The following is a 13,377-nucleotide window of genomic DNA, read 5'->3' as shown; positions in this document are numbered from 1 at the left end:
CCGCCTCTTGGCCGGCGCCGGGATCGCAGGGCACGGGGCGCGGGGACCAACCGCAGCCAGCAGCGCCTTACTCCTGCGCTTGCGCTGCAGCCGCCGCTGCCGCTTCTCCTCGCGCCGCCGCGCCTCCTCGGCCTCCTGGTGCTGCCGGCACTTGTGGAAGTTCTCCACCACGACGCCCACGAACATGTTGAGCACGAAAAAGCTGACGATGAGCAGGAAGGAGATGAAGTAGAGCAGCATCCAGGGGTTGTGGTTGGGCACGGGCTGCGGCACACAAGTGACACGTGGGTGCCCGCTCCCCGCTCCGGGGCACCCCTTCCCAAGGACGGCACATGCCCTCCGGGGTCAGAGACGGGGCCCCGAGATGGCCGGAAACCAGCCTCCTGGGAAAAGGTTCCTCGAGATGCCCGGAAGCTGGGGGACGGGGGATCCCTGCGGGAGGTGGGCGCTGACCCCAACCCCGTACCTGCTGGTCTATGCCCACGGCGTCCAGCCCGTCATACATGATGTTCACCCAGCCGTCCTTGGACGACAGCACAAACAGGGACATCAGCGCCTGTGGGGGCAGAATAAGGCTGGTCACTGCAGCTCCGCGCCTACCCAGGGGACCACACCACCCAGGCTGACCGCGGTGCCGGTCCCCGCCCCCACCCACGGCCCTGCCCACCTGGCCCAGGTTGTCGAAGTTGTACTTGCGCCGCACCCAGCGGTAGTGAGCCGCCCAGCACTCGGCCTTGGTGGAGATGTTCCTGGTGTCCGCGCCTTCGCAGTAGTAAAACTTGCCTTTGAAGAGCTGACCACGGGGCAGAGGTCACCCGGCGGCCTGGTCCCGCGCCCCTGGGCCCCCAGACCCACCCGCACATGACCCTCTCTGGTCTGCCGGGCCGCTGCGGACCACAGCCAGATGCCCAAGGCAAGCGGGGCGCGCACCTGCACCCCCAGGATGCCAAAGATGATGAAAAAAGCGCAGCAAATGAGGACGATGTTCCCGATGGGCCTGAGTGACGATATCAGGGTCTCCACCACCAGCTTGAGGCCAGGAGCTCGGCTGATGACCCTGGACGCACACAGCGAAGGCGGGTCCCTGATCCCATCCCATAGCCCGCGCCGGCCCTGCCTCCCTCCGGCCCGCGGCCCCGCCCCCGCAGCCCTCGTCCCGCCCACCTCAGGGGCCGGAGCGTCCGCAGGAGCCGCAACACGCGCAGGATGCCCAGGATCTTGGCGCCCCCCGCCGAGGCCATGGCTACGATGATGTCCACCAGAGACACCAGGACCAACAGCCCATCCAGCACGTTCCAGCTGCTCTGCAGGTAGGCGTGACCGCCGGAGACCAGGCCCAGGGCCACCACCTGGGAGGCGCAGGGGGGAGGAGCGCAGGTGGGTGGGGGGGTGCGAGGAGCACAGAAGCTGGGGGCTGCCGGGCGGGCGGGGATCCCCCCAGGCCTGGTACCTTCACCATCATCTCGGCCACAAAGATCGCAGTGAAGATGTAGTTGGAAACGCTGAGGAAGACGCGCTCCTGCAAGCACAGGGCGGTGGGACGGGCCGGCCGCGCCCCCTCGACCCCCCCACCCCCGACTCCCGACTCCCCCGGCCGGAAGGGCGCCTCACGGTGCTGCCCGGGTCGATGTCGGGCCTCTCTAGGGCGATGGTGATGCAGTTGAGAAAGATGAAGACCAGGACCACGTGATCGAACATCTTGTGGGCGATGATCTTCTGGCAGGAGACCCGGAACCTGGACGGAGGACGGGAGCCAGTGAGACGCGGGGGCGGGCCCGGGACAGGGCCCACGTGGTGAGGACCGCAGGGGGCGGGGTCGGCCCCACGCAGGCCTGCCCCCCAGCTGGCGCGCCCCACCCCTCACCTGTTCTGCGGAGAGAAGAGGTACAGGGCCCAGGGCTCACGGCTGCGACACCACGCGGGCTTGTAGGGTTCCAGCACCTTGTGCAGGCGCAGGCAGCAACTCTGGGGGGGGGAGGTGTGCAGGTCCTCAGGGCCCCTCCCTGCCAGCCAGCCCCTGGGCTCCCAACTGGCCCACCCGGGGCACTGAGACCCACATGGGGAGTCCACGGGGACCCCCTCCCCAAGCTGACCTCCATCCTGCAGAGCTGCCCTGGACAAGGGGAGTGCCTCCCTGAGGGAGCCCTGCGCTCCTGCCCATCTGGGGACTCCCCTTGGCCGGAGGCCAGGCCCTGGAGCAAAGCTGCTGCAGAGGTCCCCGTGGAAGAGCTGTGGCCACATCGCCCGTTGAGTGTGGCTCAGCCAGTCCTGCTCCCCCTACCCCCGACCTGGGGCGGCCGAGACCCCACGCATCGCATGCCCAGTCCCTGCCTCTCCGTTCTGCTGTGGGGAACGGGTCCACGATGGGAGGGAGGTGTGGGGACGGGCCTCCACTCACGTCCTCCACGTCGTCGTCGAACTCCGTGGGATCCTCCTTGTGGCTGTCGATGCGCAGGAAGAACTCGCCGGGCAGGGCCAGCACCTGCCCATTGCAGTCCTGGGACTTTGGGGGCAGCAGCGCAGCCGGCCGCGGGGGCCGCACGTCCAGGCTGCTGCGGTGGTCCAGGGACTCAGCACGCCGCAGCGGGATGGGGCGTGTCTCCGGGGAGGCCCTTGCCCCAGGCCTGCCGTCCTCCGCCTCCTCATCCGTGCTGCCCTTGCCCTCCCCGGACAGCAGGGACTCACGCTCCCCACACTGGCTCCGCCGCTTGAGGCTGGGTGCGCGGCCCAGGCTGTTCCAGCTTGAGCGCCGGCTGCTCCAGGCACTGTTGGGGCCCCAGGGGGCGCAGGGTGAGCTTCGGAGGCTGGACTGTGTTGGGGGGTAAGGAGTGAGCAGGGCCAGTGCCCCGAGTCCCCCCACATATCCCCGGGGCCCTGGCCACAGCGGTCTTTCCTGACCAGCAGCATTACTGTGAACAGAGTGGTGGCTCCTGCAAGGGATCGCCCCCTTGACTGCACAGATGGCCGTGCCAGGCAGCACCCAGCGACCCGGCATTTCAGCACGTCCCTGAGGCACCAAGCCCATCCCCCGTGAGTTAGAGACACAGGCAGCCAATGTCCGAGGGCCAAGCTGGGCTGCGGCTGGCCACAACTGCAAGCCTGCGGTTGGGGGGCAGGCACAGGTGCTTATCCACGAGCCGGCGCCCAGCCTCAGGCCGGGAGTCCTCACACATGGCGCCAGTGGCCAGGGCGGGGGCCCACATCAGCGCTGAGCGGGCAGCGTCTGGGACGTGCAAAGACAAACCGAGCGGCTGTGTCAGGGTCAGGGATCTGGCTCCGCTGCTTCACCCTCCCTCCTGTCACTCGCGTCCCCTCCCAGGGGGCAGCTCCGGCTGGGCATCCCCCCAGGTGCCTGTCCCCACCTCCCAGTGGATGCATCTGCTTGCTGTGCTGCCCAGGGCCTCCGCTGCAGGCACAGCAGATCCTATCTCCACGGGGCACCCCTCCCCCGTCTCCCTGCTCCCCACCCAAGCAGTGAGCCGCGCCCCTACTCCGCCCACCCTCCCTGCCTTCAGAAGCAGCTTCTCCCGCATCCCCTGGGTCCGCAGGAAGCCCTGTGGCTTGGGCTCTTTGGGACACCTGCCCTGCTTGTCACAGCATCTTCGGCTCCCCTTGGACGTGCACTCTGTGCCTGCCAGCCTTTACCCTTCACTGCGGTCAGGAGACAAACTCCCGGCCTGGCATTCCGCTGGAGAGGACGCAGCCACGTATTCTCCGTCTGCTCTACGCGGGCTCCTTCCGCAAGAGCAGTGGCTCCCGACTCCGTTTATAGACAGAGCGGTTGTCTCCGCTTGGGAACAGATTTGTGAAGCGTGACTAGGGTGTATGTGGGGGTCCACACTCCTCCTGGGGAGAGGCCACGAGGACCCAGGTGAAGGGGGGTGCCCTGAGGCCGGGGCAGGGAAGGGTCCCTACCAGCGACTTCTGGTCGCCCAGCTGGGGGTCCACAGAGCTGCTGCTGCCTCGCCGCGAGTCCAGGAGGCCGGGGGCCGGGTCCAGGTGCGGGGAGCTCTTGGGGGTGGGCATGGGTGTAGCCGCCGTGCGCATGATGAGGGGAGGGGCCAGGCTGCCTCGGCCCTCTGGGTGCCCGTTGGGGGTCACAGCCAGTGAGTACATCTTCATCTCTGGTAGGAGAAGGGGGATGCTCGCCCCGCATGGCTTCCGGGAAGGGAATCCGCCGGCCCAGAGCCTGCCTGCGGGAGTCCCAGCTGTCCCAGCCCCGCTGCCCACACGCTCACCCGTGGCCCGGAGATCTGAGAACTTGTCAAAATCCTCCTCCACGTGGGTGGACGTCTTGTCTTCGTCTGTGTCGGACCTGTTGGCGTCCCCCTGCGCCCCGCAGAGCGGGAGGCAGAGCGCAGCCCCCTCAGGTGGGAGCCATCTGTGCCCAGCACCCACGGGCAGACTCCCCAGGGACGGCGGGGCCAGTCCGCAGGCTGGGCCTCCGAGTTACCGCCGGGGTGGGGTGGGGGGTGGCTGCAGGATGGAGCAAAGCCCCCTCTCCACAGTGGTCCGGGCAGGACTCCCACTCCTCCACCCTCCACCCCTCACCTCCGCCTGAAAGCCCTCCACCAGGATAGCCACCAGCAGGTTGAAGAGCACGTAGTTGCCGAAAGTCATCAGCGCCACGAAGTAGAGGGCGGCCCAGGAGGAGGTGGAGGCCATGCCGTTGTAGAGGACCACGTTCCAGTCCTCCTGGGTGAGGATCTGCGGGGAGGGGCACAGCTAAGTCCCGGCTTGGGGGCGGGGCAGGGGCTAGGCACGGGCGTCTCCGCAGCCCTGGCCTCAGACAGGCCCAGGCACACCCTTGGGGGCTGCCTGGAGCTGGACAGTGGCTCTCCTGGGGACCACCGTCCTGTCGGGGGATGCCCGCACACGCTTTACCTGGAACACGGTGACGATGGCCCACAGCAGGGAGTCAAAGTTCTTCCTGTCCGGGACCGTGTCTCCGGTGTCTGTCGTCAGGCTGAACTTGCAGCCAAAGAGGTGCATGCCCAGGATGCTGGGGGCAGGGCAGGGGTACGTGAGCTCAGGAGGGGTGCGGGGAGGCGGGCAGCGGTCACCTCCACGCCTAGGGACTGCTCCGCCCCCGCCGGCCCGCCCCGAACCCTCCCGGTGCCCACGGCCCGGCCTTCCCGGTGGCCGGCGGGAAGACAGAGGCTGGGGTGGGAGTGACCTGGGGTGCCCATCCCCGGGGCCTGCCTGGGCCGTCCTGGGGCCTGGAGCCCAGGCCAGCCGGCCAGCCGGACGCTCAGACGCCCCCGCGCAGGGCCGCGCCGCGCCCACCTGAAGATGAAGATGAAGAGCGTAAGCAGCATACAGAAGGTGGCCACGTTGTCCACGGTCTTCATGAGCACCACCAGCTGTCGCCGCAGCGCCGGCAGGAAACGCACCAGCTTCAGCACCCGCAGCAGCCGGAAGGTCCGCAGCACCGACAGCCCGCCGTCCGCCTGCCCCACGATCTCCCACACGCTGCGGGCCGGCCGGCCGGGGGTCAGCAGGGGCCCCTCCTTGTCCCAAGGGGGGGGCGCAGACTTGACCGCACGGCGGAGAAGAGGTGCGGCTGTATCCGGGCACCCAGGGGGCCGAGGGGCCATGGCAGGGTGGCCAAAGCCCGCTGGCTAACTGCCGGCCGCCAGAAGCTGCCGGAACTCGGGCTCTGGCCTTCCCCACCCTCGTCCTTCGTGGACAGCTGTGCCTACCTCCCACCCTGCTAGGGGAACCCCTGGACTGAGAGCCCTGCTTCCTCCTGGGAGAGGATCACCCCAGACTCTCCCCCTCCTTTACGTTGACTTGGCTGCAGCAGACACCACCCAGGCGAGGTGGCCTTCCTTGCAGGGGCTGAGACCTGAGCGACCTCCAGCCAGGCGGCTGGGCGCCTACTCTGTTCCTGCAGGGAAGGGCTCCCCCGCGTCCTAGCAACACCTGCCCGAGAAGCAGCGGACTAGTGCAGCTGCCAGCAGGGAGGGACGTGGCCCGTGACAGCTGGTGCCCGATTGGGGCTCAGCTCTGTGGGGCGGGGGGGGGGGGCGGGGGGGGGGGAGAACCTCCTGGGCAGTCCAGGAGGGAGGCAGGGGAGCACCTGATGACCACGATGATGCCGTCGAAGATGTTGTAGGGGTTGTGGATGTAGCCCAGCGGGCCACAGGCCAGCAGCTTCAGCAGCATCTCCAGGGCGAACATGCTGGTGAAGACGATGTTGCTGATCTCCAGGGCGCTGGTCAGCTCATCGGGCTGCGGACGGCGGGGAGGCTGTCAGTGCCCCTCCACGGTTCCCACCCACCGGGGACGAGGCCTCCCTGCCCCTAGGAATCCAGGAGCAGGCAAGGCTACATGCGGGCAGCGCTGGGAGGCAACCTGACCTGGCTGCCCCCCCGGGAGAAATTGGACCCATGCTCTGATCCCGGCTGTCCCCAGCTCCCCAGGAGCCCTGCTGGCTCAGCCCGGCAGCACGTCCGAGCTCCGGAGCAAGTGCGGGCCACGGGAACTGAGCCCGGAGCATTCGCTCCCGGGTTCCAGCGTGGGCAAGGGGGAACCCAGGGTGCAGAGGGCATGGGAGCCACCTCAGTGGCTGCCACGGTGTCTGGGAGCTGCCCCGGTGTCTGGTGGCCTCACACACCCCTTCTGGTGGCAGAGGCTACGGGGGCCTTTCTTACCGCGGACATGCTGGCTCACCTGTGTGTCCGCACCTGCACGTGCGTGTGCGTGCCCACCGCTAGCACCAATATTCCCACCCGCGTGCACGCCCAAGCACTTCCCAACATGGGGCCTGCCGCGTGCATACATGCGTGTACCCGTCCAGGTGCACACGTACGTGACAAAGTACACGAGAACGCGGGTATATACGTGCAAAAGTTCCTCCTTACCACGGACTCCCCCAAAACCTCCCGGTGTTCCTGCCTCGACCTGTCCATACCCCCGCCCTGAAAAGAGCCTCTGAAAAGAGCCTCTCGACACGGGGCCACCACAGACTACCGCTGCTCAGATGATCCCTGAGTTGTTCCAGAGTGAAAAAGTCACTTAAACACCTGGAAAAACCCCAGGAGTGGGACTCAAGAAACACCCATTTGGTCACCAAAAGTGACCCAGCCTGGTCCCCAGAAATGACCCCCTCTCCCTGACAAATCTGGCCACTGCCCCTCCCTGCTGTGGCCCTGGTCTGGGGCAAGGACCAAGGAGGCCCAGTGTGCACGGTCGAGAGCTTCTACGGCTGCTGGGGGCACCAGACATGACCCCACCGCCTCCTCCTGGGGGCCACCCTATGCTCTGGCCTTTTGTGAGCACCCAGTGGTCACAGCCAGTGGTCCCAGCTTGTAGAAGGGGCGTTCCCTCCACAAGAGCTAAGCCGGGGGCATCCTGTCCTCGGAAGCACCAGATGCCCTTGGCCCTGCTGCCTCTAGTCTGTGCTGGCCCCCCGGACCCCGGGTCAGGAAGAAGCTCCACGCGGGAAGTGTGGCGCGTGTCCGTGCTCGCTATGGACAGAGCCCCGGCCCAAGGAGACGCGAGCATCTCTCGAGCAATGGATAGAAACCTCCTGCGGCCGAGCACACCTGCTCCAACACCGGCCCTGCCCCCGCCGCCCCGCAGCCTCTCCGCAGGGTCCCACAGGAGCACGAGCTCCCTGGGGGGCACGAAGGCCATCCCAGCGCCTCCCTCACCTGCTCATGGTACTCAACGCCCATGCTCAGCGTGTTGGTGAGGATGGCCACCATGATGCCACGGTTGAAGTACTTGCTGTCCACGATGCGGCACAGCTTGCCACTGAAGGCGGCCCACGCGTGGCCAAGACCGCCCTGCTTGCCCGGGGTCGCCCGCCGCTGGGCCCGTGGCCGTGTGCTGCCCTGGCCTGGCACGTCGGCTGCCGGTGGGGCCCGCATGGTGTCACGGCGGTCCCCGTGCTGCACATCCTGTGTGAACTCGTACACCGCGTTGCCTTCCGAGCCTCCGCTCTCAGAGTCGCTGAGCTCGAAGTCAGGGTCGTCCAGGGCGCTGGCGCAATACGGACAGTCCTTCAGCTCGCACGTCAGCGTGCCTGCCTGGGGGCTGGGCAGGGGGCAGGGCACGCTCAGGCCCGAGAGGTGGCTGGGGGCCTGGCCCAGTCCTGCGGGGAGAAGGGCACGGGCAGGGTTAGGTCACAGCCTGGCGGGGCTCCTGTGAGGTACACCGGGTGCGCAGCTTGACCGGTAGCAGAGACGCCCTGTCTGCCGGCAACTGTGTTTTCTGCAGAAACGGCACGCGAGGGCCGTTCTCGTGCCCACATCGGACAGGAATGACGAATGGCAGTGCCTTGTCCCAACTTGTCTGAACCCTCGCTGCTCTGATCCGAGAAATGCACGCGTCACCCAGGGCCCACCGTACGGCTTCCTCGTGCAGTCTCTGGAGCCGGAGGCGTGGCTCCCACCAACCGCCCGCCGTGCCTCCACGTGCCACAGCTGCAGAGCCCTACAGGATAGGCTGGGCAGCAGCACACACACCACGGCGGGCTAGCTACACCCCCCCACCTGCTCCTGATGCCCAGGGGCCCCCACCTTCCCATGAAACTCGAAAGGAGAAAGGAAGACATCCAAAGAGTCCTGTCTCCTCACGGCTCACCCAGCCTGGGTCCCAACCTCCACCACAGGTCGGGGGCTGGGTCCTTACCGTGTTCCCCGACCAAATGCTGGATCTTCTCGTAGGGGTCGGCACCCCTCAGGCTCAGGGGGCTGTGCTCTCCAGCTCCTGGAGGCCCGCCAGGCCGCTTCCCCTTGGGCCCGGGGCCGGTGCCACCTTTGCCGCCCCCCGCGGATGAGGGCAGGATGGTGGGGTAGTTCATGGCTCCCAGCCCCGTGGCCAGCTTGAGGTTGGCGGCGGCTGCGGCCGCGGTGGACGCCACCCGGGCCCTCTCCTGTGGCCCCTCCACGTGGCAGTCTGCGTGGTACACACTGTGCACCGACTCGGCATCGGGGGGCCCACGGCCCGGCGAGGGCGGCGAGGGCAAGGCCCCGGCCCGCACCAGCCGGGTGTCCCCAGGGCTGGGCTCGGGCCGGCGGGGGCTGCCATGGCTGAAGTGGTAGTGGTGGTGGTGGTGGTGGTGGTGGTGGTAGACCAGGTGGTGGACGGAGGCCGTGGGCCTTCCCGCCCGCCTCGGACGCCGCCCGGGGCCCTGGCTGTGCAGGCCGCTGCTGGGGTCCACCTTCTGGCGCCAGCGGCTCTGCCAGCGTGCATATAGACGCAGGCCGCGCCGCTTGACCTTGCGGCAGATGTGGCCCACATACTTGAGCAGCTCCTCATAGCAGCTGCCCGGCTCTGAGAAGCTGGCCAGTGTGCTGTCGTTGGACAGGTAGCGCGCCCGCTGCTCCCGCATGAGCTGGTTCTCCCGCTGCTTGGTCTCCGAGAACTGCGTGGCGATCACCACCAGGCACAGATTGATCATGAAGAAGGAGCCCACCTGCGGCAGGCAGGCAGTGGTGAGGCTCCAGGGGCTGGCCGTGACCCGTTGCCCCGCCGGCCTCTGACCAGGGAGCTGGGGAAGAGGGCCGGGCAGGGCGGGCGACGGCCAGCAGGGCAGTGACCGAGTCCCCGAGGGAACACCGAGCCCTACTGTGTGCTGCTTGTTCTCGGGGCTAGGGACGCAGCTGTGAGCGTGGCTGGGCGGGTGCCCGACGATGCTGGGGTCCCCGCTGATGCGAAGCCGGAACCCAGCACCTGCCACAGGCGGCTCAGGGTAAGTGCTCCTTGCCCATCTGCACGGCCCACATGTGGACAGTTGAGTGATACACGGAGGGGGTGGGGAGAGACCCTCCTTCCCATAATCTGTACAGCTAGCCACCCCCACCCCTGACCCCGCAGCTTCACTTCCTCCAGGAGGGGTCACCAAGCAACACTTCTCTGCTCGTGCTCGTGATCAGAAACAAGGGAGCAGGACACCTCCCTATCTGTGTTCACAGCGGGGTCCTCGCAGACCCTGCCCGGGTCACCTCCAAGCCTGGAAGCCCACGTACACTGTGGAGGGCTGTGCCTGGTGGGGACACCTATGCTAGAGAGACCCATGCCTTCGGAGCAGCCTGCTCTACGAAGGACTGGGTCTGTAGGCCCATGAGCACTGGGGCAGTCTGGGAACCCCAGACACGGTCCTGCATCTCCTGCAGCCTCCAGACAGGACCCGGCTGTGGGAGGGCCGGGGGCGCTGCCAGAGGCCTCCTGGAGGTGGGCCTTCCCCAGCAACGCCGTCCTGTTGGAGGCCGGGCAGAAGCCCCCCGCCGCCCCAGGGGCAGCCCTGGCCCTCTGCTGCCCTGCCCTGCAGCTCGGCCAGCTCAGCGACCCTGAGCGTCAGCGGAGGCTGGGAGGGTGGGGCGTTGGGAAGGGGCACAACAGCGCCCGCTGGAAGGGGACTTTGGTGGTCTGCAGCCAGCCGTCACGCTGCTGGGGCACCCCCACCCGCAAGCACTGGTGAGCACCCCGCCCAGCCCCTGGGACTCGCCCCGTCGCCCGCACTCACGATGATGAGCAGAATGAAGTAGATGAAGTTGTAGAAGGAATGCGCGTCCATGACGTAGTACATTATGTCCACCCAGCCCTCCAGCGTGATCACCTGCGGGGGCAGGCGGCTGCACACACGCATGGCCCCCGGAAGGGCGGCGGGCCTCCTCACGGTCCCCCTGCGCCCCGCACTCGCAGTGCCCCCTCCCCCGCCCTGTCCCGGCTGATGGTCAACCTGAGGCCGGGCCCTCCACCGCAGAGCCGGGACCCACCTGGAAGATGGCGATCCACGCGTAGCCGATGTTGTCGAAGTTGATGGCGCCGTTGTGGGGGTTGGAGCCGCCGGAGCGGCACACGTTGTAATACTGGTTCCAGTTGATGCAGGCGTTGTGGGTGGCACCGGCCGCGCCCTCGCGCTGCGGCTGCCCATAGGCCTCCCAGCCCAGCGTGCACTCCACGCGCAGCTCCCGGCGGCTGGGGATGTGCGAGCACTTCTGCATGCCGTTGTCTCGGCGAGAGGAGCAGATGAAGGGGTTCTCCTCGCCCTCCTCCGTCTGGTAGTACGGCCGCAGGAAGGTGAGGTTGTTGTTTCTGTGGGCAGACGGTGGTCCCGGAGCCGCAGAGGGACGCAGAGACGAGACGGACGGACAGAAGAGCAGAGAAACACAGAGAAACGAAGGGTGAGATAGGCAGCGACGAAAACAGTGTGACAGGCGGACAGAAACGGTGAAACGAGCAGATTAACAGAGAAGTACCCAAAAGCACCCATAAAAACAAAAGAAACAGATCCGGAAAAAAGATCCGCATCTAACAGTATTCTAAGTGCGTCCCTAGAACCGGAACTGGAGGGGAGGAGCCTGAGGAGCTGGAGAGATGGAGCATCTGGAGGCTGCACATCTAGGACCTCTAGGGGCCAGGCCGGAGCATCTGGGGTGGGGCTGTAGGGGAGGAGCCTACTGGGGGCGGAGCACCTAGGGGGTGGGGCATCTGGGGGCGGAGCATCTAAAGACCGGGCTGTAGGGCCGGAGCATCTGGGGCGGGGCCCTAGCAGTGGAGCATCTGGAGGCAGAGCATCTAGGGGCCGGGCTGGAGCATCTGGGGTGGGGCTGTAGGGGAGGAGCCTACTGGGGCGGAGCATCTAAGGGCCGGGGTAGAGGCTTGCAGCATCTGGGGTGGGGCCGGAGGGGAGGAGCCTGCTGGGGGCAGAGCATCTGGGGTGGGGCCGGAGGGGAGGAGCCTGCTGGGGGCGGAGCATCTGGAGTGGCGCTGTAGGGGAGGAGCCTACTGGGGCGGAGCATCTGGGGTGGGGCCGGAGGGGAGGAGCCTGCTGGGGGCACGTGGCCCCAAGAGCCCACAGGGCCCCACACCTGGCAAAGGTGCTGTCCAGGAAGCAGCGGTTGCGCAGCAGGCCGGCCCACAGCTGGACACCCACGATGCCGAAGATGAAGAAGACGAAGAAGCAGAGCAGGAGAACGTTCCCGAGCATGGGCAGTGTGTCCAGCAGCAGCGTGACCAGGATCCGCATGCCTGCAGGGGCAGGGAAAGAAGTCAGCACAGCAGAGCTCTCCCGGTGCTCCCTCTAGCCCGCACCCCTACGGAGCGCCCTCAGTCCTCCCAATGTTCACACATGGGATCGGCAACTCCGGGGAGGGCTTGCAGTGGTCCCCACACACTTGGCAGGCCCTGAGCCCCATGACACCTGTGAATCAGACCTACATGAAGGAAAGCAAGGCTGTGGGCCTAGAAGGTCTGGGGGCTGGCGGAGTCCAACTGCCCCCGCCTCGGGGCCCCCAGGAGCGCAGGCTCTGGGATGCCTCCAGCACTCAGGAGCCCGGGGTCGTACAACGAGTACGGGTCGAACGAGCATTTCGTCCCAGGCCCTGTGTGAATCGTGCTGGAGGTGAGCCCTGCCCTGGAGGGAGGGACCCCAGGGCAGGGGCGGTGCGCTGAGAGGCAGTGCTGAAACCTGGGCGCCTGGGGCTGGATAGATGCAAATGAAATCGGGAGCGGGTCAGGGGAGCCCCGTGTGGTCACCGGCCCCTACCCACGTGAGCCTGACCCCGCCCAGACCTCAGCAAGGACTGACTCCTGCCCCGGAACAAGCGAGGGCAGGGCTGAGGCAGCAAACCGCCCTCTGGGCCGGCAGGAGGGGGGTGCAGATGCCAAGGCCTCGGGGAGCAGCAACCTGGGGGGTGGGCGCGACATGGTGGAACAGACCCATGCAGCCCCCGGCATGACCCTCAAAGGCAATGCAGATGGGGAGCCTGAGGTTAGCCCAGCAGCACGGTGGGGAGCCCGGGCCTGCGCAGACCGTCACTCCCCAACCCGGTCCTGGTTTGTTGTGTGCTCTCCAGAAAACAAGCGGCCAGTCCCCAGGAGCCCCTTGCGGCAAGCGGCAGGAGGCTTGCCGCACCCCCCCCCACGCCCCAGGGCTGGGGCCACCGCATCTAGGAGCAGCCCCAGCAGATCCCGGTGAGCTCTCTGCAAGGCCAGCAGGACACGCAGGCCTGTCCTGGGGGAGGGTCACTCACTGGGCACACGGTTGATGGCGCGGAGGGGCCGCAGCACGCGCACAGTCCGGATGGCCGAGAGGCTCACATTGTGCCCGTCCAGCGAGTACTCCATCATGCTGGGGAGGGGCAGAGGGACAGGGAGGCTCGGGGGCTGGGGCCTGGGCAGGGCCCTGGGGGCAGGGCTGAGCACCACCTTTCTCCAGAGCACCTTGCCAGCTGAGGCCAGAGGGCCTGGTCCCTGTGCCTCCCTGGGGTACCCCTGGGTCCCCTCGCCACTCATGGAACATCTGCATCTGTCCTCCGCCCCCCCACCCACCGCTGGCCATGGGGCAGCGTCCTGCTCCCTGTCAGAGACCACACTGACCCCACCCCCAGCTGCCTCCCAGTACTGGCTCCACTGGATCCC

General features: G+C 67.4%; 1 protein-coding gene across 1 annotated transcript in view; it reads right to left on the bottom strand.

Moving 5' to 3' along the window:
- Positions 1-13,377, bottom strand: part of CACNA1H (calcium voltage-gated channel subunit alpha1 H) — a 55,171-nt gene that overhangs the window by 7,605 nt on the left and 34,189 nt on the right. The window contains exons 5-25 of the mRNA XM_032846005.1: positions 12,990-13,087; positions 11,826-11,985; positions 10,731-11,049; positions 10,478-10,570; positions 8,641-9,427; positions 7,659-8,101; positions 6,083-6,234; positions 5,287-5,472; positions 4,885-5,002; positions 4,552-4,707; positions 4,239-4,329; positions 3,916-4,124; positions 2,399-2,809; positions 1,865-1,965; positions 1,612-1,735; positions 1,451-1,519; positions 1,165-1,349; positions 931-1,057; positions 668-793; positions 467-556; positions 72-264 (exon numbers count right to left, since the gene is read on the bottom strand). Coding sequence (XP_032701896.1) covers positions 72-264; positions 467-556; positions 668-793; positions 931-1,057; positions 1,165-1,349; positions 1,451-1,519; positions 1,612-1,735; positions 1,865-1,965; positions 2,399-2,809; positions 3,916-4,124; positions 4,239-4,329; positions 4,552-4,707; positions 4,885-5,002; positions 5,287-5,472; positions 6,083-6,234; positions 7,659-8,101; positions 8,641-9,427; positions 10,478-10,570; positions 10,731-11,049; positions 11,826-11,985; positions 12,990-13,087 — 4,238 coding nt within the window. The remainder of the gene's footprint in view (positions 1-71; positions 265-466; positions 557-667; positions 794-930; positions 1,058-1,164; positions 1,350-1,450; positions 1,520-1,611; positions 1,736-1,864; positions 1,966-2,398; positions 2,810-3,915; positions 4,125-4,238; positions 4,330-4,551; positions 4,708-4,884; positions 5,003-5,286; positions 5,473-6,082; positions 6,235-7,658; positions 8,102-8,640; positions 9,428-10,477; positions 10,571-10,730; positions 11,050-11,825; positions 11,986-12,989; positions 13,088-13,377) is intronic.

This window comes from Lontra canadensis, unplaced genomic scaffold (assembly GCF_010015895.1).
Source record: "Lontra canadensis isolate GAN:19392208 unplaced genomic scaffold, GSC_riverotter_1.0 scaffold171, whole genome shotgun sequence".
In the NCBI taxonomy this organism is placed as follows: Eukaryota; Metazoa; Chordata; class Mammalia; order Carnivora; family Mustelidae; genus Lontra; species Lontra canadensis.
The sequence above is the reverse complement of the archived record's forward strand: the minus strand, read 5'-3'. Positions and strand labels throughout refer to the sequence as shown.